Source organism: Gadus macrocephalus, chromosome 3 (assembly GCF_031168955.1).
Source record: "Gadus macrocephalus chromosome 3, ASM3116895v1".
NCBI classification, from domain to species: domain Eukaryota; kingdom Metazoa; phylum Chordata; class Actinopteri; order Gadiformes; family Gadidae; genus Gadus; species Gadus macrocephalus.
In genome coordinates this window covers 15,902,294-15,926,173 of record NC_082384.1, presented here as the reverse complement: position 1 = coordinate 15,926,173, position 23,880 = coordinate 15,902,294, and the positions used below count along the sequence as shown (strand labels likewise).

Here is a 23,880-nt window from a genome sequence, read left to right as displayed (position 1 = left end):
GCTCCAAGCCAGTGTTTAGCTTCATTCATGATACCAATTTTCTCCAAACGAATGATAGCCTACTTTTAGTTATCGAACAGGGAACGTCCTCAAACACGAAAGTCTCCAGACCATGGATGTTTTAAAGAATGCACAACCATTTAACATAATCCCTCTCATCCACAAACTGCCACTTGGCTACACTATTTTACACTTTGATTAAAAAGTGTGTGAGGCTCCATTCTAATTGAATCCTCTAAATACATAGGATATTTTGGCAAAAGGATGGAGCATAAGCTCTTCTTCACTGGTTATATGAGGCGTGTCTGAGAGAGGGTTAAGCTTTTAGGATACTTATATAACCCCACGGTGTGTGTGGATGTGTGGAGCTCCGTCTTGCCAGCGGTTTATGTTGATACCCGCGTCCAAGAAAGAGTTAAGCTTCTCGGACACACATATATAACCCATACTGTGTGTGGAGCTCCATCTGGCCATCGATGGATGTTGGTGGAGTGCCTGAGAGAGGGTTAAGCTCCTCGGACACTTATAGTATAACCCCACTGTGGGTGATGCATTTCATATACAACATCGCACATTTTAACCCTCCTACACAATGACGGTGTTAAGAAAGAAACAAATGGGTCGAAGCTACGTGGATAACAGGCCCCCCTCCTTTTTAGAAGTCTTAGCCCACAAATACAAACCATAGTAGTGCTAGGGCTACCATTCAACCTGCAATACATTTGCATCTGCTGGATGTGTATACCTTTCCTCTTTTCTTGGAACTACATCTTCTCCGAATAGTTGAATCCTACTGCAAGTATTTCCCCTCTTTTTGGGCTTAAAAACAACGTAACCCTCAGTTCACCAGTAGAACCGATGACGTCGAACTGCAATGGATCAAGGTCAATCATTTGCCCTTTGTGTTTTACCATCTTGTTAGGGAGATGTTGTATTGATAGCCCAGCCCGGGGGGTAAATAAAGGCCCTTGTCTTTGCCGGCTCTTGGGGGCGGGTTCAGTTCTGTCCAGGCATCAGGTGGCAGCTCCCAAACCTTCCCTATTGCCCGCATAGGCGGCCCTAATTGGATTGGATTTGTACTTATGAGCGAACAGGGCCGTTATTGAATCTAAGCCACTGAGGCACTAGTTCTCCTCCTCTAACTTTTCCTGTAGTTTTCCAACATTCTGTTTGTAGCACACAAAGAGAAATCTTTAGTCCTCCGCGACATGCAACAATGAGTTATTCTCCGATGGATTCTGTACGGGGCTCTCTTCAGTTCTTATGTGAAACTTTTGTGCCAGGTGTTTATACATTGTGTGTGCTTCCTGTGTCACATGCCTTTTGATTGTCTGTCCAGACTAACTGGTGGTCGTTTCTCCAGAGAGCTTATTAGCTGTGAGGACGAAGCCAGGGCTTGGAGATCCCAGCCAGCCTGAGACACGCTTGAGCCCAGCGCACTTCTCTGTAAGGTCCACATATCAGCAGGATCTCAGAACATATGATGGGTCTTTCTGCCTCACTCTCTCGTAAATTTCTCTCTGTCTATATCTGTCTTCCCTCCCTCGACACATTGTCCTTCCTCCCTCTCTCCCTTTATGTCTGTCTGTCTGTCTGTCTGTCTGTCTGTCTGTCTCTCTCTCTCTCTCTCTCTCTCTCTCTCTCTCTCTCTCTCTCAGTCTGCCTCACTCAGTCTCTCCCGCTCTCTCTGATTCAAATCTTCATAGTTGGCACACGCTACATCTCCCCATATATCTGCCTATCTGTAACTCTATCTATAACTCTGCATCCGTCTGTCTACAACTATCTTTGCCTAGAATGAAATAACTATCGTAACTATCTATATCCGGCCCTATCTGTTTTCCCCTCCTCTCCATGCCTGTCTGTTCTTGTCTAGTGCCTTGTGCCTGAGGACCAGGCTCTGGGCTCTGGCCTACATAGAGGTTCACACAGCGCTGACTCCAGACTAGCTGGGAGGCTCGCAAGCCTCCGCAGTCGCACCCCGCGCTTCACGCTTACAGTGAAGTCAGCACAAAACTCATCCAAAGTCACACCAAGCTTCAGCGCGGCCCAGGGAGGGGGGTATTCGATTTGAGTGATATTATAATATTATTTTTTTTGCCCTGAGACCATGAACTGCCAAAGGTGTGACCTTCTCCGATCAAATGGGTCCCTTCAAATAAACACGAGATTCATTATTCATCCAGTGCGGGGTGACTCGACTCGAGAGTCTTGAAACGTGCTGGTTCGAGCTCCACGGTCGAAGGCTTTATTCGTTAAATACACAGAGCGGCCGACCACTGCAACAGGCGCATGGTATCTTCGGTCAAACAACCACATGAACATAAAACATAAGTGCATTGAGCCATGGATGTGCTTATTATGAGTGTTTCTCTTACTGGGATTTTTGTATCCATGGAAATGTCCACACGTTAAGCATCGGCTAAGCCCATGAGGAATACATTACTCATTAAATCCCTACAGTACTCTAAATAAGACTCTAAATATACGGTATATGCTCTAAATATACAACATCCTCTGCAAATATACTGCATCCTTTCAAAATCGACTATATGTTATCTTACTGTACTGTGTAATACCTAAATTTACCATGTCTGTGTCGTGTATAAATACACTACATACTATCCATACTACATAATCTAAAAATATACTGTCTCCACGAATCTGGGGCCGTTTTGTCTGTTAACCCATCTTGCGTCAGCCGGCATTACCGCGGTGACAAGTTTTAGTGACTCAGTGTCTGCTGAGGCCTGCTGACAATAGCATGAAGTATTAGCTACGAGAATAGCACCTAGGGTAAAGAGCGGTTGTGGAATCAAATAGTTCTCTTTTTTTTTAATGAGGGTCACCTTAAAGTTCTTAATTCATTTAATGAAGGGAGATGGTGAGTTCACTAGGGAGGTACTGAAATGACAAATGAACTTTTAGCACAATGGCATTCTACATTAATATGTAGCAGACATAATGGTTTGACAACCTTAGTTCTAGTGCATCTAGACTTTTTAAAATAAAATGAGTGCAAAACCCCTAGCCTGTATACATTGTATACAAACATTTACATCACTGCTATTTAGCATTCTCACAATAACCATTAACTTTTTCCGCCTCATGTTGAACAAAGCTTTGAAAAGGTGGCCTTGTTTAACATAATTTACTCGCGCTTCATGCGCTTTCCAAGAATGATCATATCTTCAATGGAAAATTCTATGCAACAATAAGGATTTTGGAGTAATGTGCATAGCTTTTCTGCAAAGAACTTTTGGAGAACATCATCATTGTTCATCTATGTCTTCACCTTCATCCATTTCAGATGCTTCTCCTTCCTCCGTTTCCTTCTGAATTAACTGAGATAGCAAGTTCTAACTGAGATGCACAAATACTTACAATGTCATTAACATTTTTTAACCTACCAGGGATTATATGACTTCATTTTTTGCCAAGCGTCAACTTTCTGTAATGTTATGCTCACAGAGTTGTTTACAGCAACGTCTAACTGCTGGAAGAGTGTGATTGTTTTCCTACAGTTCTTTGGCCTTTGTCCAAATATTTAAGCATAGGCTATGATGCATAATGCTTGATGATAACACTATTACCCTGATGAAAGACACAAAAAGAGGAAGAAACAAATTTAAACCAAAAACAATCATATGAAACTGACAATTCTGAGGGTATTTTAATTATAATCTCTTAATTAATTTAAAATATGATTTTAAAATGTATGGAGAAAATGAATAACAGCTATGGTTACTCCAGAAAAAATTTAATCATAGTTATATTGTGTTCATATCCCATATGCAACACTGGGTGTTGGTTCTTCTCTCTTTGGTTTACCATCCTGGAAACGTATTTCACACTCCTCGAGAGTGATGGATGAACAATGAGGATGAATAGCAAATACCACATAACTCAACAATACTACCTGAACTTCTCCAAAGAAGTGACCAATGACCAAAGCAGCTCACTCACCTCCATCGTTATCAACGGGACGGAGGTTGAGCGTGTCGCCAGATACTGTTCTTAGATGCCCAAATCTCAGATGATTTTACTTGGACCCCCAACAATTCAACCCTGATCAAAAAAGACTCTACCATTCCTCGCATTCAGTTTTATTCCAAAATTGAAGTTTGCAACTATTGTGAGAGCAGCTTAGAAATGAGAAACGACGCCATTGTCAAAAGTAACGATGCATAGTAATTAAAGGTAAAAGTAGAAAATAGTAAAACTCCTAGGACAACTTTTATTCAAACGTCTGCGTATTGTAGGCCGAAGCCACCACAGTAATGGCAAGTTGTTTACTTTCAGGGACTTCCCCTGATTGGTGTATACTCACTTAATGTAATTGGATTTTCTCTCTGTCTGTCTGTCTGTCTGTCTGTCTGTCTGTCTGTCTGTCTGTCTGTCTGTCTGTCTGTCTGTCTGTCTGTCTGTCTCTCTGTCTGTCTGTCTGTCTGTCTGTCTGTCTGTCTGTCTGTCTGTCTGTCTGTCTCTCTCTCTCTCTCTCTCTCTCTCTCTCTCTCTCTCTCTCTCTCTCTCTCTCTCTCTCTCTCTCTCTCTCTCTCTCTCTCTCTCTCTCTCTCTCTCTTCTTCCCCCCCCCCCCCGCTCCAGCTTCAGCACAGCTTATCAGTGTATCTACTACTCTCCGGAGCACACGGCCAAGGCCCAGGAGGTGCTGACCACCATGGGCCTGCTCCAGCCCCTCATCTCCAGCCTGGCAGACCAGCTCCTGCAGGCAGCCCAGGAGCACTCTCGCCCTGGGCTGACCCTGGCCCTCAAGAACCTGGCAGACAAGGTGAGTCGCCTGCTGGACCGTGCTGGAGCTCCTCTGTGGTCTCTATGGCCTTTTAATTCAGTAGGGTATCGTACAGTAATTACACTGTACGGTGGGATTTTGCCAAAGCAATTTGGAAATTGTTGGAAAATAAATCGAAGAGGAATACAGAAGTTATGGGTACATACTACAGGACAAATTTTCCCCACCTGACTCTCGTCGGCAAAGCCCGGATTTTTTGATTTAGTTAGTCTGGATTTTTTGGTTAGTCTGGATTTTCCTTTGTTGTGGGGTATGTCGCCAGTGTTTTTAACAATCAGGGCCAACCGATTAAAATATTATACCTGTTAGATATTCACGATCCGTTATCCTTTAGCAACCCTGACTACAGCAGAGGACACAGGCCATTGATTGTCGTTGATGTCGGAAAGACATTAGCCAATTGCGAGCCACGCAGACTAAACGCAATACCAACAATTCATCAAGTAATCATAACAGAAGCCGTGGCAGCAAAAGCTAAATTGGCTTCCGAAATGGAGAAACAGCTTGTAGAGTTTTAAATTTTCCGAAACAACGATCACAAGAGCTAGCATAGCTTATTTGTTTGCACTAAAGTCCCTATTTTGATCGAAAGATTGCTTCCACACTCCAACGACAGTTAAGTGTATCTTAATCTTTTGTGAGGTGTGTAGTCTCACGTTTTCTAAATAGGAAAAATCGTCCAGCATTACCCAGCATTAAACCGAAGAAATGATTATCGCAGGAGAATCTGCAATGGAAGAAAACCGACAGGAACATCTATGTTTTTCTTTGTTTGCTTGCTGTTTTAAAGCTGCAGCTGCTGATGTATTTCATCTTGTGTGTTTAAGATTTTCTTCCTACTGTTCACACCTGAATGAAATACAGAAGAAAAACAGTAAATACTATTATTCTCTAGGTCTTTTGAAACACAGACAGGTGGGGCGGTGCTTTTCACAGACTTCCCAATATATTTGTCCTGGTAGTAATGCTTCATCTACTTCTTTCAAAGTTTCCGACTGTGTTTAAAGCAGTGGCCTCCCGCTGGGCTTATCATCACACGTCATTCTAGACCCAATACGCCCATCTTGCTCCAAACATTTTCATTATATTCTCAGGCGCTCCGCTTTAAACCATTAGCCAATAGTTTTCCCCGTATCCACATCATCTGGAAACAATACGTTCGCCCAGCATACTGCCTCACCGCTGTAGCTGCTCTACCATCTCATTGGTGTTGGAAACGTTGAACGGCAACAGTAAGAGGACAGTAGGTGACCCCCGTGTATCCAGTAAGAGGGTGGGCTAGGCATATAAACCTGTTTTAATGTGTACACAAATCCATGCCGGGCCCAGGATCTGTTCACAATAAACCTTCTGGTCAAGTAATGTCCTGTGACAGTTATACCCTTCCAGACAGAAGCATAGCGGCATATCCATAACGCCTCGTAAAAAAATTTAAATAACAAACAAACCGAGGATAATAAATAGCGAGGTGGCGGTTTACGGAGTTGGCCGGGTGTGTGGTAGAGTGCTGTGTGTGTGTGTGTGTGTGTGTGTTTTTTTTTTATCAGTATAATTAATGAATTACATCTGCCGCTGTCAGATTGCAATCTGTTGAGGGAGAGAGATTGTTTTTGCCACAGCGGAGTAACAGCCCAATCAGGCTGTTTAATTGGTACATCCTCACTGTCACCACTTCCCCCCCGTCCTTGATTAGACGGGCACCCCGAGGCCCACTGAACCCCTGGCCTGGTCAGCACAAGTAGCCGCTCGCTCTGATTAAAATCTCCCGCTGTGCACGTGGGCATGTGCCTGTGCCTGTGTGTGTGTGTGTGTGTGTGTGTGTGTGTGTGTGTGTGTGTGTGTGTGTGTGTGTGTGTGTGTGTGTGTGTGTGTGTGTGTGTGTGTGTGTGTGTGTGTGTCTGAGGGACACAGTGGGTGGTTGATAAAGGTGGAGATAAGCAATTGTGCACATCAAGCTGAGTGTAAACTGTTTGTGTGTGTGAGGGTGTATGTGTGAGTGTGTGTGTGTGTTTATGTTTGTGTGTGTGTGTGTGTGTGTGTGTGTGTGCAAACGCACATGTGTGTGAGTGTGTGTGTATGTCTAGGCATGGGTGCATGTTTGTGTGTGTGTGTTTGTGTGTGTGTTTGTGTGTGTGTGTTAAAAGATGTACCCTCTAAAATGTCCCACACCAAATCAACTGTTCACTGTCACAACTCTTGAATCAACTGTTTGCTCCTCTGATTTATATCTGTATACATACACTCGCAAACACACACACACACACACACACACAAACACACACACACACACAAACGCACACACACACAAACACACACACAGCAACTCCCCCATCATCAACGGCACCGTGGCCCACAACAGCGACTCACCCAACAGTACAGGTGACAGTGGCCCCCCCCCCCCCCACACGGTGTTGAAGGACCCTTGTAAGAAAAAACGTCAATCTCTTACTGCCTCAGAAACATATACACGATATAGAGATGTAGACATGTGTATAACATGCCGTACATATAGAGGGATCTTTTACTCACCCACCTCTCTCCATACAGGAGGGATGTGGTCATAATCAGGAGGAGAAATTAAATGGAGGTATCATAGTTAAAGCTGTCCCATGTCCCCATAAGGTTAAATCAAAATGCCACTGGAATTGTGCTGGTATGTGTGAAGGTATTGATATGCAACATACTAAAAATTGAGCTCAAGTTAATTACGGTACATGCTTAGTTTATATTTACTTCTCGACTTCATTCAAGGCATTCTGTCAGAGCTGTCTCAATTGGCATTTTGTTGTGTTAAAGAACGGCATTTAAATGGTGTGTGTGTGTGTGTGTGTGTGTGTGTGTGTGTGTGTGTGTGTGTGTGTGTGTGTGTGTGTGTGTGTGTGTGTGTGTGTGTGTGTGTGTGTTCCTGTTTGACTCTTCTATGAAAGGAAAAATTAGATAGTAACTTTTATGACATTGATTCAATCAAAAATGGAGAAAAGGAAGCAAACAGAATATGCCACCAGGGTTTCTTTGAGATCTTGGTAGAAGGTTGATTGATTTCTATTGTCTATAAAGTGTAAACAACATGTATCAAAAAACAAGAGAGGAACAACACTAGAACCAGCGGGATTAACATTGGTTTTAACAATCTGCAAGTCAAAGCTCTTCCAGCATGCCCATTTTTTCCAGGAATAAAGTGTAGATGGGCTAAGCTCATGAGGAACCATTCGTTGAAATAGGCCCATCATTATAAGAAATACAAAAAAAATAATAATCTTCCAAACTCCCCAGTCTTCGCTAAACACTGAGCTTGATTTAAATAATAGAAGATACTGTATAGTTACTCTTTTCATGAATAACGGCAACAAGAACTAGATTCCATAGATTGATGTTCTTAATCGCTGCATTACTGTAGACCCGAAACTTTCAGAGAATACAGATTCTTACGAACACATTGGTTTTCTGACCCCACGGTTAAAAATGTGGTTATACGATGTAACCAAGTATGACTGAACCCAGCGTGCCAGCATTTTGTTCACTCATCCCTCGAAAGATAATGAATAATGAATGCTCTCTCCAACGGTTGCAAATTAACATTATGGCCAGATAAAATGGGTCCAATTTGAATATGGATTAACATTTTCAATTCCTGATCTTCTTCTTTTAGGAGATTACAGAATAAATCCAGTTTCCGTCATAGTTAATTGCTTGGCTTGCTCTCTCATTCCTAAACGATACATATCTCTGTATATCATGTTGCAAATGAGAGGGATATTCCATCTGAAAAGGGAAATATGGAAACTATATAATTAATGTCCGCAGCACAGAATTGAACTGGATTGACACACATTGACAATATCCTATGTGGCAAGTTAGGAAATGAAATGAACCAGTTCCCCCTTTTCCATATTTGCTAATACTGTCATACCTTATTTGGATAATTAAACATTACACATTTCAAACAAAGGCAAGGACTATGGACAGGAGGTGATAGACCCTACAGGGACTGAATGAACTTGTACTTTGTCAAACATATTTCATGAAACCTCTCCCAATTCTGCTCTTAGGCACTATTCAAGTATTTCCCTCTTATTTGTCACACTCCTAGCAAGCCGCTACGTTCCAGCGATACACAATGCAAAGAGCATGGATGGCTATGGGAATAAATAGGGAATTGACATTACTTCTGTAAGCCTTATTTTTATCGCTGGAAAGCTGAAATGTCTCGTGTACTCTAGTTCCCTGTCGTAATATAATTGCCGGTTGCCAGTGCTAACTCAATTAGCACTGAGAGCTCTGCGCTGTTTATGCCTCTACACTGGCGGCAGCGGTGGCGGGCATGATGCCGCTCTACAGCTCATCATCAGCCTACCACGGCCCACCAACCTCACATCAAAGGAGGCGCTCCCCTCGCAGGAGAGCCAGGAATCTCCGAGAAGTAATTGAATTGTTTGTTGTTTGCCGCGGTTTTCATTATTATTTTTGCCGTGCACTCCGGCGTGCAGTAGCTGAGTGGGGTGCGCTCCGTTCCTGAAACGCAGAGCTCTTTTTTTGTTGTCATTCTTCTTTTGTGAGTCGGGAGCATCTCAGCGTCTGGCTCTTTCCTCCTCGCTCTCTCCATCTTCCTTTGCTCTCTGCCTTTCTCTCTCTGTCTCCATCCAGCTCTATCTCTCTCTTGCTCCCCGCCTGAACCAGCGCGGGTGTGCTGTTCATAAGTGCTGCACCGTAAAATCTCTGAAAGCAATGCATGACTCCCGCATCCCTCACCCTCCTCTTTCTCTCCCTCTCCCTGCTTCATCACCCCACTCTCGTCACCGCTCAGACGGAGCAATTCGTCCACGCCCTGAACGATGAGATGGTCAAGAGTGCCCTGCTGGCACTGCACGCCGCACGGCCAGGCTTCGTGTCTCAGACCCCGGGTAAGGGCCACGCGCAGGCAGGCCAACACCACCACCACCAGCAGCACCAGCACCACCACCCCAGCCAGGACTCTAGCCCCAGCGCCGGCAGCCCGGCCCCGAAGAAGCAGCTCCCAGGCCACAGCCCCTCGGTGGTGATCGGGCCGGCCAGCGCGGAGAGCCCCGTGGTGTGCAACAACAACGTGACGGAGCTGAGGGGGGTGGAGGATGGAGAGGGCGGGGGGGGGCCGAAGAAGCAGGACTCCATACCGCACCACAACGAATACGACGAGGAGGAGTGGGCAAGTGGGATTGGTTGCTGCTTCTGTGATGTCATCTGCCCACTTGTTAGCCTTTTTTGTGTTGTGGATATGGTCACTCTGATTTGCTGTGAGTTATTACCTTTATGGAGGAAGGAAACTTTTGAATATGTTCTGCTTAAAAGTGGGTTGAACACCAACATTTAGAAGGAAAAGTTACTTTTCTGTTTGTCTTTTGTAAATCTGTGGTGTATAAATATATCGCTGTCATTCGCCTCACACGTAGAAATGTGACAAAAAACTGCCAGAGATGGATGAAAAGAGAGCAAGAGAAGATTGTCAAATGGTCATTTGGGCTGATTCCCTTCGGGCTGATTTCCAACTCACTCTGTCTCTTGTGCTCTTGCAGGACAGAGTTTGGGCCAACGTTGCCAAAAGTCTCAACTGTGTGATCGCCATGGTAGATAAACTCCAGGAGCAAGACAACAACAACCGGGAGCCAATCCCTGACCAGCAGCTCGCTGATGTCATCACCTCCCACAATCCTGGTAAAATAACATGCACCCTGAAAAGAAATGCTGGATGTTGTCGATGTTGTTGGAAAGGGCTAGCAGAATGGATTCAGTGGAAGGTCCGACTTTTTTGTGCACCATATGGCTGTATTGTACGACAGTAGCCAGAAGCAACCCTGCAATACGGCCGCGGTGGTCAGTTACATACTGGATGGAACTGGCTTTGTATTGGCCGCTTTTCCTTAAGGAATCTACTCTTAATAATCAATTCTAGCTCATAATGTTCTGGCGGCAAAGCCGAATCCAGAGCAATCAATCAGCCACACTGTTAACATATAATAAAGGCCAATTGACGTTGGTGGATGTTGACCGGGTGTTTTTCCCAGACATCCCGCCCTCCCTGGAAGACAGGAATACATATTGCAGTGCCTTTCATTAGTGACTGGCCAGGGTGGGCGATCCCCCACCGCTTCCCATTGAGACCCCCCCTCCTCCAGCCTGAACTCAGACCACTGACCAGCCAGGGAGCGCTGCCAACTGGCACACGAGGGAGCTGCATTAGCTTATTACCAGAGAGAGAAAGAGACACAGAGGGAGAGAAGGCGAGAGAGAGAGATATAGAGAGTGATAGAGCTGGGAAAGAGGGACACATGATAGAGCAACATTAGTTTATTACCGGAGAGTGAGTTGGGAGAGAGGCAGAGAGACATAGAGGGAGGTCTGAGAGAGAGCGGTGAGAGATAGAGAGAGCTGACAGAGAGGGACACATGAAAGATCCACGTTAGTTTATTACCAGCGAGCGAGGCAGAGAAAAAGACAGAGCTGGGATGGAGGGACACATGATAGAGCTACATTTGTTTAGCACCAGAGAGAGAGATCGGAAAGAGAGGCAGAAGGCACATGATGCAGCAGCATCAGTTCATCCAGGCCACCAAGGGCCGCAGAGAGAGAGAGAGAGATGAAGAGACAGAGAGTTGGGAGAGGGTGCACTATAATAAGAGCAATTAAAAAATAAGCTTGCCCTGTGCGAGCGCATGCGTATCCGTACACGTGTGCCCAAAGTACACGCTCTCTGCTCTGCATCTAAAGAGAACATGAAGCGTTCATATTGAGACCGTTCCACGCCCAGGCCGGGCTGTGAACACGCAGCACAGGTCAGCGGGGGCAATCACTCATCTGGAGGTCTGAGCAGAAGCATGGGAGGGAATAATGAGTGGCGGGGGGGGTTATCTCTGGGGATGAGATTAGTGAAGCCATGTCTTCTGATGACAGGACCGTGGGGGTGGGGATGTTTGGACAGGTGGACTGGCAACAGCTGACAGTTAGTGTTGTGCTTCCTCCCTTCTTCCCGATGCAGAGGCGGTATTTGCAGAATTAGATAAGACATGATGTCTTTGACAAGGCAATGCAATTAACTGTGTGTTTGTGCGTGTGTAGGTGTGCGTATGCGAGTGTGTGTGTGTGTGTGTGTGTGTGTGTGTGTGTGTGTGTGTGTGTGTGTGTGTGTGTGTGTGTGTGTGTGTGTGTGTGTGTGTGTGTGTGTGTGTGTGTGTGTGTGCGTGCGTGTGTTTGCATGTGTGCGTCTGTCTGCTTGGGTGTGTGTGTCAAATTTTTCCACCCGTGAAACTTCTGAGAATGTTGAAACCGCATATACAAGCAGTATGTAACACGAAGCCTTTATAATTTGCCAGACTAACACTGCCCCCTACAGGCAGGTTCAGCAAGTGATCATTTGCGGACATGCTGGTGCCTCCACGATGTGACGCTACATTAATTGGCTCTACCATCTGGTTTTCTATAACTGAGTCACTATTTAGTTACAATGTATAGTCTGTTCTGTGATTAATAAAACAATACCAGAAAGGAAAGGTAGTTATAGTAGTAGTAGTATCATAGAATTATATAAACATGAATAAGTGAAATTATATTTGTAAGTAACAAAACATTTGCCCTAAAATAACCATTTCCCCCAAAATATATATAATAATATTATATTGAAACCAGGTTTCGATTTCGTTTTTCCTTAATTTCCTGAAGGGGACTGGAAGGAGCAAATGCGCCCTCCGGTGGCCAGGCTGAGGGAGTGCGTGGTGGACGTGGTAGAGCGGGCTAAGAGGGCCATGACCTTCGTGCTGCTGCAGGAGACAGCCTGCAGTGTGCCCCAAGGCCTGCATCTCCAGCACAGGAGGGACGTGGTCTTCAGTCAGGCAGTAGGTAGCCAAGGTTCTCCAAAATGGCACCAAGAAAAACACATAAAGAGCCAGTAATCCCACTGTTTCAGATGGAAGTCGAACACTATGAAATTTTAGAAATCATGTTTTGGGCTGAGAGTTGGGGCGTGTAGTTCCCACACCGTTATGATCTAAAATACATGCAATGACGTAAATATGGTTTTGATATAAAAGTCAAATTTCGGACTGTCACCGTTAATAATATAAAGTGGAGGATAGTGTTGTGTTTTCAGTGGTCAACTCCCAGCTCCAAATGACACTGGGTTGGATCCAGCAAGACTCCCACCTGCTCCTCAAATTCTTGTTTCGGCATTCCTTGTCCTGAATCATGGCTGCGACAAATCCCGCTTAGCGCTGGCTGTCGGTCGACTTTACGCTCTCCTGTCTGGCCAGCTGTCAGACTTGACCCCCAGCCTACCCCTACTCCTACTTACAAGCCAGAGGTGCTTTGGCAGGGCTTTCTCCTCCAGATTTATAGCTAACATTAATAATAAGGTTGGTTGTGTTACGACTTCCACACACAGGCTCCCTAATGTCCACATGGATTATTTTCGGTTTCCCCCTCCAGGCACTGCAGTGTTTCCAAAGTTGTACAGATGTCTGAAGACTTTGTTTCTGAAGTTGCACATGTACAAAATAAATCCAAGAAGGCAGAGCAGTAATGGCAAGGCCTAATGCAGGGAATGCTAGTTCATACTTGAATGGAAGCACAATTACTGGTTATATATTAGTCACACTCCTAACAAAATGTGTGTGTGTGTGTGTGTGTGTGTGTGTGTGTGTGTGTGTGTGTGTGTGTGTGTGTGTGTGTGTGTGTGTCTGTGTGTGTATGTGTGTGTGTGTGTGTGTGTGCGCATGTGTCTATGTGTGTATGTATCTGTGTTGTGTATATATGTGTGTGCGGGTAAGTGTTTGTGGTTGTGCGTGTGTGTGTTTCTGTGTGTGTGTGTGTGTGTGTGTGTGTGTGCATGTTCCTATGTGTGTGTGTCTGTGTGTGTAAGTGCGTGCTTGTGTGTGGGTGTGTGTGTGTGTGTGTGTGTGTGTGTGTGTGTGTGTGTGTGCATGTTCCTATGTGTTTATGTGCATACGTGCGTGCGTGTGTGTGTGTCTATGTGTGTGTACAGTTGTCTGCGCTGGCCTGTGGGTTTGTCATGCGGCTGTCTGCTGGCATGCAGGACGAGGGCTTCCTGAAGCAGCTCCATCTGGTGGGGGTGCTGGCCCAGTTTGAGAGCCTGCTGAGCACCTACAGTGAGTACCAGAGCCCACCTGGGGCCCTAGCACCTACAGTGAGTACCAGAGCCCGCCTGGGGCCCTAGCACCTACAGTGAGTACCAGAGCCCGCCTGGGGCCCTAGCACCTACAGTGAGTACCACAGCCCGCCTGGGGCCCTTAGCACATACAGTGAGTACCACAGCCCTCCTGAGGCCCTAAGCACCTACAGTGAGTACCACAGCCTGCCTGGGGCCCTTAGCACATACAGTGAGTACCAAAGCCTGCCTGGGGCCCTTAGCACATACAGTGAGTACCAAAGCCTGCCTGGGGACCTTAGCACCTACAGTGAGTAACCCGCCTGCGCTTTGCACTGTCCCTAAAACTACTACTTATTAAGAGTTATTTTTATACTACATGTTCAAAAGGATTTCCCTGAAGGTTTAGCTTTGGCTGTTCCCACAGTGACAAAAAGCAGGGCATTTTTGAAGCAAGAGGTCATGGGTCATCCCTCTCTCTTTGTAATTACAGATTTTCAGATTAATTGCAATTTCTTTTCTTACATGCAGATTTTAGGATGTATTATTTGTTTTAGAGAGTGGTTTGAAATAGGGAAGGAATGAAATGTAAGATAGGACCATCGGTGGGAATTGAACCCGAGGAGTGATCATATCTGAGACATCAGTACAAAGGCAATCAATAAGGCAGATAAACATGTACAACAGCCAATACTGTAGGCATCGTGATCCAGTCAGTCAGAGTCTCTGGGTGAGCGTCTCAGCGAGCTCTGACACGCCGCTGCTCTGTGCTGTGTTGTGAAGGTGAGGAGATCGGCATGCTGGAAGACATGGAGATCGGGATCTCGGATCTGCACAGAGTGTCCTTCAAGATCACAGAGGCCAAGACGGACAACCTCAGTGACCGCCAGCCTTCCATCTGCGGCCGGCGGTGAGGATGGGCGGGCTCTGGGGCCCAGCAGTGTCCTCTTCCTGAGTGGGAGGATCACTCCCACTGTACACTACGCAGAAAGAGAAACTGTACATTATGTGTAAAACTAGGATAGTGCTTGGACGCGGTTTGTATAACTAACAGGAATCAGCACCTAGGATGGCATTACACAGTGAGTCTTTCAAGCAACATAAGTTGGTGGTAAGTTGCAATTGAGTAAGAGGTTGCTCACCGCAGAGCCAAGGGTAGAGCTTGGCCTATTCATGCCCCTGGCGATCTTTACCTTAAGCCCCATTTGTTCTCCCTAACCATAACCCTAGCCAACCCCCAACCGTATCCCGTCAACCTAACCATAACCCTAACATTAACCCGATCCCTAACAAAAACACATACCATTAGCCTAACCTTTGACCCCTTAACCTAACCATAACACTAATGTGGGAGCCACATACATAAGTTGGCTCACACACCTAAGTCGGACAAGCTGTACCCATTTGGGTCTGCAGTTGAATTGGGTTGCATGGTTTAAAGACCTCTGCGATGCATTAGAAACGTGTTTGAACCTGAGGAGCGACAGTCACTCGAACTCTTTGAAACTATTTTCATGCAGCAACCAATCAAAACGCTTAAAATGTTTCAGGTGATGATTTCAAACTGCCTTTGATACAATCACATATCGAGCTACAATTGTATACAGATGTCACAAGGTGGCAACAAAGAGCTTTTAATTTATTTATTCAGCTTGAATCAAAGGGAGAATGCATCTAATAATAATATTTATAATAATAAATATAGCTGCATGCAGCAATGTGGGTGTCAAGCATCATGGGACTCGATGAGCTAATTATGCCGGACGGACGTAATCGGCTAGGTTGATACATGACGACCGTCTCCGTAATTGGTAATAACGACAGCTGGTGGAATGAACTACAGCATTATGCGCGTACGCAGACGTAATCGGCTAGGTGGCTACATGACTGACTGTATCGGCTAGGTAGCTACATGACGACCGTCTCGATAATCGGTAATAACGACGATGTTTGACGTCCCCCTGAGGTCAAAGGTCACCAAATTGTTTGGCTGTCCCCAGAATTATGTCATGAGTCTGTGTAGCACGTTTGGCTATGATATGTTAAAGAGTTGCTGAGAACAGGCTTACTTCCTGCTAGTCGGCTTTGCCGTCAAGTTTGATTGGCTGTCACGGCCAAAGGGTTTTGAATTAGACAGAGCTGTTGGGCAGGTTTGTTCGGCTTGGTCTGAAGATCAATTATGGCAAGTTTCATGATGATTGGCCATAATTTGTGGCCTGTGGAAATGTAATGTTGATATTGACAACTTTCAACATGGCGGCCAGGCTTTGCAGTCAAGTTGGATTATCTGTGACGGCCTAATGGTTTAGAATTAAAAAAAGCAGCTCAGCACGTTTGTTCGGCTTGGTCTGAAGATCATATAGGGCAAGTTTCATGATGATTGGACATAATCTGTGGCCTGTGGATATGAAATGTTGATTTTGACAACTTTCAACATGGCCGCCAATTTCTGATGTTCAAATGGGAAATATTTTCTGAGCTATATGGGGCCGTCTGACAGTATCACCAGTGCCGTGTTCTAATACCCGTACTTCCATGAGTATACTATCCGTACTATCGGATACTATAATTTTTCAGATGTGAGTGCTGTTCCAAATCGAGTACTCCGTGGTGCACTAACCGGAAATTACGATCACGACTGCCGCCGCGGCTCCTCCCCCGCAATAAACATCCCGCTTTGAACGGTGAACTCTTTACGCCTAGCAGCTATAAAAAGCTATAAAAACTATAAAAACTACAAAATGACTATTAATGCAGGCTATGTGGAAAATGCGCCAACTTTGGCTCAGCCTGGCTCCACCTCTTCCACTACGTAACTAAGATGGCTGCCGTTGAGTACGCAAAGTGTCCTTCGATCCACACTTCACGATTAGCCCGTTTTGAGTACGACATTCGGGTCCTTGAAGTATACTTCTTTTCGCCGGATCTGAATTGGAACGTACTACGTACTAAAAATTTGGCTAGTAAGTACGGATAGTACGGGTATCGGAACACGGCACAGACATAGAAAATTTGTTCGAAATATACTCATGTGACGAGAGAAGGGTTAAAACACGTCTTTGTTAATTATAGCGCCCCCTAGAGGTCAATGGTCACCAAATTAATTGAGTGTCTCCGCGATGACGTACCAAGTATGGTTATGATATGTCAAAAGGTTGTAGAGATATTTGCTTACTTCCTGTTTGGCGGCTTCGCGGTCTAATTTGATTGGCTGTAGCGGGCAAACGGATTTGAATTTGAACAATATTTCATTGTTTTGTATCAAGCCAAGTTTCGAGATGATTGGACCAAATTTGTGATAGGAGTAGCATTTTGAAGGTTTTTGACATAAACCAAGATGGCGGAAAATCCATCATGGCGCAAAATGACGACATAAGGTGCGTTGAACTCGTCTTGGCCCAAGGAATCCAATGATATCTTGTTTGTGAATATTGGATGAATGGGTCGAAAGTTATAAACATGAATGCATGTCGAACTTTGACAATGTTGGTGGCGCTAGAGCTGTTGGGCTAGCGACCTCAAATTAGCTTAATGGGCTAATGGGAGGGTCCTGAACCAGTCTGCCAAATTTCACAACTTTGCACCAAGGCGTTCTATGGGCTGTCTCACGTTAAAATTGTACCGGGGGCGAAAATTGTACCGGCCTACGTCATCCATAGTAATCTATTCCAAACCTGCCTGGCAACAGACGATCGCGTCGCCTGGCAACAATCGTCTGTTGCCAGGCAGGTTCATTCGACGCGATCGCCCGTTGCCAGGCAACGGGCGATCGCGTCGAATGACGTGGAAGGTTCTTGAACATTCGCGAACTCGTTCATTGAGCGCGACAAGACAGATAACACTTATTTTACAAATTACATTTATTAGCGTTCCTAACTTTATATTTGTATTGTATTGCATTGTATTTATCTATTTCCCTACACAGTTATAGCTAAATGTTATGGGGATAACGTGAATAATAATAATAAAAAACATTTACCAGTTAGTAAATGCCTGCTCACCTATCTACCCATCTATCGATCTATCTATCTATCTATCTATCTATCTATCTATCTATCTATCTATCTATCTATCTATCTATCTATCTATCTATCTATCTATCTATCTATCTATCTATCTATCTATCTATCTATTACCTATAATCTATTCTCTAAATTTAATTAAGGAAATTAAATTAACACAAGCTAGCTAGACTATGATAATAATAATAATAATAATACATTTAATTTAGAGGCGCCTTTCAAGACACCCAAGGTCACCTTACAGAGCATATAGTCATCATTCAAAACTATGTAAAACAGACTAGGAATAAAAGGAAAACAGAGGTTAAACATGAAGAATAATAATAATTAATAACACTCAAAGACGCCTAAAGTGAAGTGGGGACCTCACTAACCACAACCAATATGTAGCACCCACTTGGGTGATGCACGGCAGCCAATCGGTGCCAGAACGCTCACTACACACCAGCTTGAGGTGGAGAGTTAGGGATGAGGTGGAGAGTGAGGGAAAAGAACATTTAAACACTATCGACCATATTTAAACACTATCGATCACATTTAAACAATATCGACCACATGTAAACACTATCGACCACATTTAAACACTATCGACCATATTTAAACACTATGGACCACATGTAAACCCTATCGACCACATGTAAACACTATCGCCCACATTTAAACACTATCACCCACATTTAAACACTATGGACCACACGTAAACCCTATCGACCACATTTAAACACTATCGCCCATTTAAACACTATCGCCCACATTTAAACACTATGGACCACATTTAAACACTATGGACCACATGTAAACCCTATCGACCACATGTAAACCCTATCGACCATATATAAACACTATCGACTACATTTAAACATGTAAACCCTATCGACCACAATTAAACACTATCGACCACAATTAAACACTATCGACCACATTTAAACATGTAAACCCTATCGACCACATTTAAACACTATCGACCACATTTAAACACTCTCGCCCACATTTACACACTATCGACCACATTTAAACACTATCGACCACATGTAAACACTAGCGACCATATTTAAACGCTCACATATTTGATACACATTAAACACTCAGTTTACTAGGTAAATTCGATTAAACAATTAAATGCAATACAAATATAAAGTAAAAACAAGTGTTATCTTGCGATCAGTTATCTGTATTATATTATTTCGTCTTCGGCAACATGAGCGCGATTGAAACCTGCCTGGCAATGGACAACCCCTTACGTAATCTGTTGTCCGTTGCCTGGCAACGGACAACTGATGACGTAGGCCAGTACAATTTTCGCCCCCGGTACAATTTTAACGTGACACTGCCACAGCGGCGCCCAATCAGCGAACAGAGGGCGTGTCTGAGAACAATGACGATAAAGTCGTGCGCCAGTTTGAGTTGTTGTAGGTCGGTAGTTGATTTACAATGTGCAATTTTTCTGCAGCTGTCGTTGACGGACATTTTCGTGCAGACGCGCAAGGTGTTTGGTTTGTGTACAACCTGCGCGTGATTCCCGGCGCATGACATACGTCACAACCAAACGTTAGCGATTGGTTATGGCAGATCCAGAGTGGCACTGGGCAGATCCAATCATTTTAAACTTCAACAGACACCCGCCTTCAAGTGAGTTAACGTTTGTCAATTGATTAGGTCCAGACTCTCTGTACAAATGAAATGAAATGAAGTGAAGTACGAGAGTCTGGTAGAACCAGGCTACCATAGACTCCCATGGCAGGTAAATAATAATAATAATAATAATAATAGGAATTCATATAAAAACAATAGGTTGTCTCGCAACTTCGTTGCTTGACACCCAATTATGATAATAATACATTCTATTTATAACGGCTATTTATTTATATTATTTTATATAATATACCTGCGGCTCATTGGATCAAGCTCCTTTCATAGTGTGGGAAATTATCCATCTCTCTACTGAGTAACCAGCCCTCATCCACAGACGTTAAGCCTCATCATGTGTCATGTGTTTTCCTCCAACATTCTGATGGCATTAAAGCCCTGATAGCTTCCTCATATTCTCCAGGAAAGACCATTATCAAATCAAGTAGCCAGCCAGCCAAGGACAAATCGAGACCACACCTGCAAATTGTTTATTATCCAGGAGAAAAACAAAAACATTCCCCAGTTTCATAATCACTCATCCTTACCCCAACCATAAAAATGTACATAGAAATAAAACAGTTGTTGATCACGAGAGGTCGGCTCTGGGAATTGTTGGACCCAGATCTGACCTTTATGGCAAGTGCCATAAAAATGACATCATAAACTTTAGTAGTTGTCAATATATGATATATTATTATATCATCATAGATTTAGAATTATCTTTGGAATTTGAATCATTGTTTCAAATTGGCTTCAATTTAAATAATAATATAATTAATTCGTTTTTTTATTGGGTGGAATTAGCGGGGTCCATAAAAATTATAGCGCCCTTATCTATTTAGGCAACTGTCAGCTTCCCATATCTTATGACGATTAAAGGCAATTGACGTGAACCCTCTATGTTACGCTTACTTGCAGAGTGACTGTGGGAACCCTAGGGAGGGCCTAAACTCCCATGACCTCTGCGTGCCGTCCCTACTACAGCGTGGTGGCTGGCCAAGCTCCACACGCTCTGCATTGCAGGACTAGGCTGTCTTTAGACTTCTAAATGAGCCTGGTGCTGAGCAGTTACATATGAGGATCTGCTGCTAAAAAATCAATAACATATAATATAGTCCACCGGCCGGTTGGGCCTTTAATGGGGTGGCTGTTCAGGAATCTTCCAGTATCTCCCTATGCCCAGTCCCTAGTAGTAGTAGAGTCCCACCACCTGTCACAAAGTATTTCAAACTTACAATGTTTTCAAAGCTGGCTTTAAGTTGGCGGCCAAATAGTGCATTCTTTTGAGGGACATACAGGGGTGTTGCGTGAGAGCGTGTGAACATGGTCGGATGATTGTAGTAGTCTCACGCTCAGTGAGTGAGGGTTGGCAACTCTGTTTAAACTTGCCTCCCTTGTTCTTTCAAGGCTTTGCAATTGAAGCATCACATTCCCAAATGTATCCGGTTGTACAACATCTTGACACATATGACCTTACTTCTCCTATCTCTCTTTTCCAATCCTTCTGCTGTGTAACTCTCTTGGCCTCTCCCTGTCTCTTTCTCTTTTCAGAGACCACTACACTGTAGAAGTCCCATTACCCCGGGTGGCTTTCCACAGTCTGCCTGAGGAAATCAAGGACGGCCGGCCTCTAAGAGTTTTCCCAGTTCTGTTTAATGTGGGAATTAATGAACAACAAACTCTAGCTGAGAGGTACTTTAACATGGACATTTCTACAGGTTTCTCATGGCTAAAAAGTCCCCATTAAAGTTGTATATATAGTTCCATAACCACACTGTCATACATGTATTATATCTGGATGGATAGACGGACAGGTGGCTGGAGGGATACTTTAATCATCCCTGGGGATGTAAAGTGGTTTTATACTTCAGTAGTATTAGTTGGCACCTAAGGAAGCCTAGAGCCAGGTATTATGGAAGTAGGTTTTTTATTGCAAGCTTTACACGTTTAACTTTACTTCCTTTCAATGACTTTCAGGATGATGGATGATGAAATGCTTTTTGCATGGATGGCCTTTACGTGACCCTTGATTCTCTTTGCAGGTTTGGAGACATCTCCCTCCAAGAGAGAATAAACCAGAGGAACTTTGACATTTTAGAAGTTTATTACAAATCGTTAAGTGAGAAATTACCAGTAGAATGTAAGTCCACATTTTTGCTTTGAAACCTATAGCACAAAAACACCAAAAAACAAAAGACACTTAATTTTATAAAACCCCTACCACACATTGGTATTAGAGAATGTGTCATAGCAAGAAATTTTTGAGATAATATATATATAAGTATAGGAACAGAGTAACTAATTAAAATCCCTGCAATTGTATTATTGTTTATGTACTAAATATTAAACAGTGGCTCTAATTAGGGCTGGGTAAAAATATTGATTAATCAATGCACTGCAATTTAGTTTAATCCGAAAAAAAATTAAATAGATTATTTCCATAAAAAAACAAAAGCATACTCAGTCATTGTCAGGGACAATACTATACAATGGTGATTTCCCTTTTTGCTAGTTAAAGCACAATGAAATGGTTAATTCATCTTGAAATGGTTCATTCTAAATAATATTTGGGTATCTTTGTCATCTGCACGTATGATTGAATCGATATCGAAGCAATTGGATCAATATCAAATCAAATCGATATCGAATCAAATCAAGACCTAAAGAATCTAAGTGAATTGAATTGTGAGGTACCTGGCAATACCCAGCCCTAGCTCTAATGCAACACAGAGTCACTAGTAATATTTGTGCCGCTCAGGGGTGTGTCAATAACCTTGGATTAATGTTTAACGTTCAGGCCGCTATACACTTTGTATACATACTGTGTGTACTGTGTGATTAACTGAATGTGATCTTCTGTCACAGGTCTACCGTGTTTTCAGACACACTCTGATGTAAAGGAGTTACTTGAATCGCTGCGACAGAATGTAGTGATGAAGAAGAGGAAGAATGTGGAAATACTATGGCTCGCCGGCACGGTACTACACACCAATCAAGCAGGCCACTTGATTTGACCTCCAAGCTGCATGCCTCGCTCTGCTAGTAATCTGGGAATCAATATTCTGGGAAAATTAAGATATCAGTGTCATTATGTATTGTTACTGGTTCATTGTCTCACAAGATTAGCACACTAAACATAGTTATAGCTGGTATATCTCAACATTTAGCTATTGCGTAAGCATAGGTAATGTCTTGAGTTAAACCCGACTACAAACTAAATAACTGACAGGGCAGGAAGAAGAGAGATATGCAAGAAGAGGCATTTGATATAATGTATTACTTACTTATTGCAGCGAAGAGCCCAGTGGAAAATCGTCATCCTAAATATTTAAACGTATTCTATAAATTTATTTCTTCTGGCTTGTGGTTGTGGAGAAATCTCAGGGGTCTTTCCTTAGAACATTAACAATGATCCGTGGCTGTTTAGAGCAAACTTGAAGTGTTTCCGTTTTCACTTCACCAGAATGTAAACATTTACATTTGAAGACAATGTACAAACCTTCAACCATTTTAGCATGGTACGTGATTACAAATATATTTATTTATTATTTATTATGTTTAAATATACATCCCTCACACCACAAACACATTGTCTTTAGTAGATGAACCATGCTGGAAATATTTGGGAAGAACCACCCCATAAACTGTTCTTATCTTATCTTGGCAACCTTTATGCCCTCTATCAGCACATGCTTGGCAGGTACGTAAAAGCAGACCCACAATACAACTATAACATTACAATTACTGTTCAGGTGAGCCTTGGTTCATTACATGGTTTTTAGTCAAGGTTTTCGGGTCGGTACTTGTAGTTGTAAAATATATATCTAAATTATTTTATAAACCCTTGGCTTATAAAAATATTTATATCTAAATATTTATATATATATATATATATATATGTTACGGTAAAAATACGAAGAAAAAAATACAATGCAACACAAAGGAAACAAATGCTTCCTTTGTTTTCTGCGCCCTAACCTGAAGGTCTGCCCTATCATGAAAGTGTATGTTTGGTGCTATATTTATATCTTAAATGTTTTTAAAGAAAAATATACATGCCACAAAATAAACCAATAGGCCAATAAAGTGCAATAGTCTTAACCCTGTATTTTTATCCTGCGTCTTCAACTGCAGAATATGGCTGAAAATGCTCTAAACACACTCAAGCCTTTTTGTGACTTCCCTTTCATCGATCCAAGTGAATAAATACATAGGCTAAAGTGCATAGGAAGAGTTGATAGGTTAGTTAGTTGTTGTTTGGGTTCAGCCCCCACCGGCCTCGCTCCCC

The 23,880-nt window shown here is 43.3% G+C and overlaps 1 protein-coding gene across 11 annotated transcripts in view; it reads left to right on the top strand.

Annotated features, from left to right (window-relative positions):
• inpp4b (inositol polyphosphate-4-phosphatase type II B) overlaps positions 1–23,880 on the top strand; it is a 134,144-nt gene that overhangs the window by 101,566 nt on the left and 8,698 nt on the right. For all 11 annotated transcript variants that reach the window (XM_060047615.1, XM_060047614.1, XM_060047616.1 and 8 more), the window contains 9 exons: positions 4,607–4,790; positions 9,616–9,993; positions 10,361–10,499; positions 12,501–12,673; positions 13,819–13,942; positions 14,725–14,851; positions 21,144–21,284; positions 21,635–21,732; positions 22,458–22,570. In XM_060047615.1, coding sequence (XP_059903598.1) covers positions 4,607–4,790; positions 9,616–9,993; positions 10,361–10,499; positions 12,501–12,673; positions 13,819–13,942; positions 14,725–14,851; positions 21,144–21,284; positions 21,635–21,732; positions 22,458–22,570 — 1,477 coding nt within the window. The remainder of the gene's footprint in view (positions 1–4,606; positions 4,791–9,615; positions 9,994–10,360; positions 10,500–12,500; positions 12,674–13,818; positions 13,943–14,724; positions 14,852–21,143; positions 21,285–21,634; positions 21,733–22,457; positions 22,571–23,880) is intronic.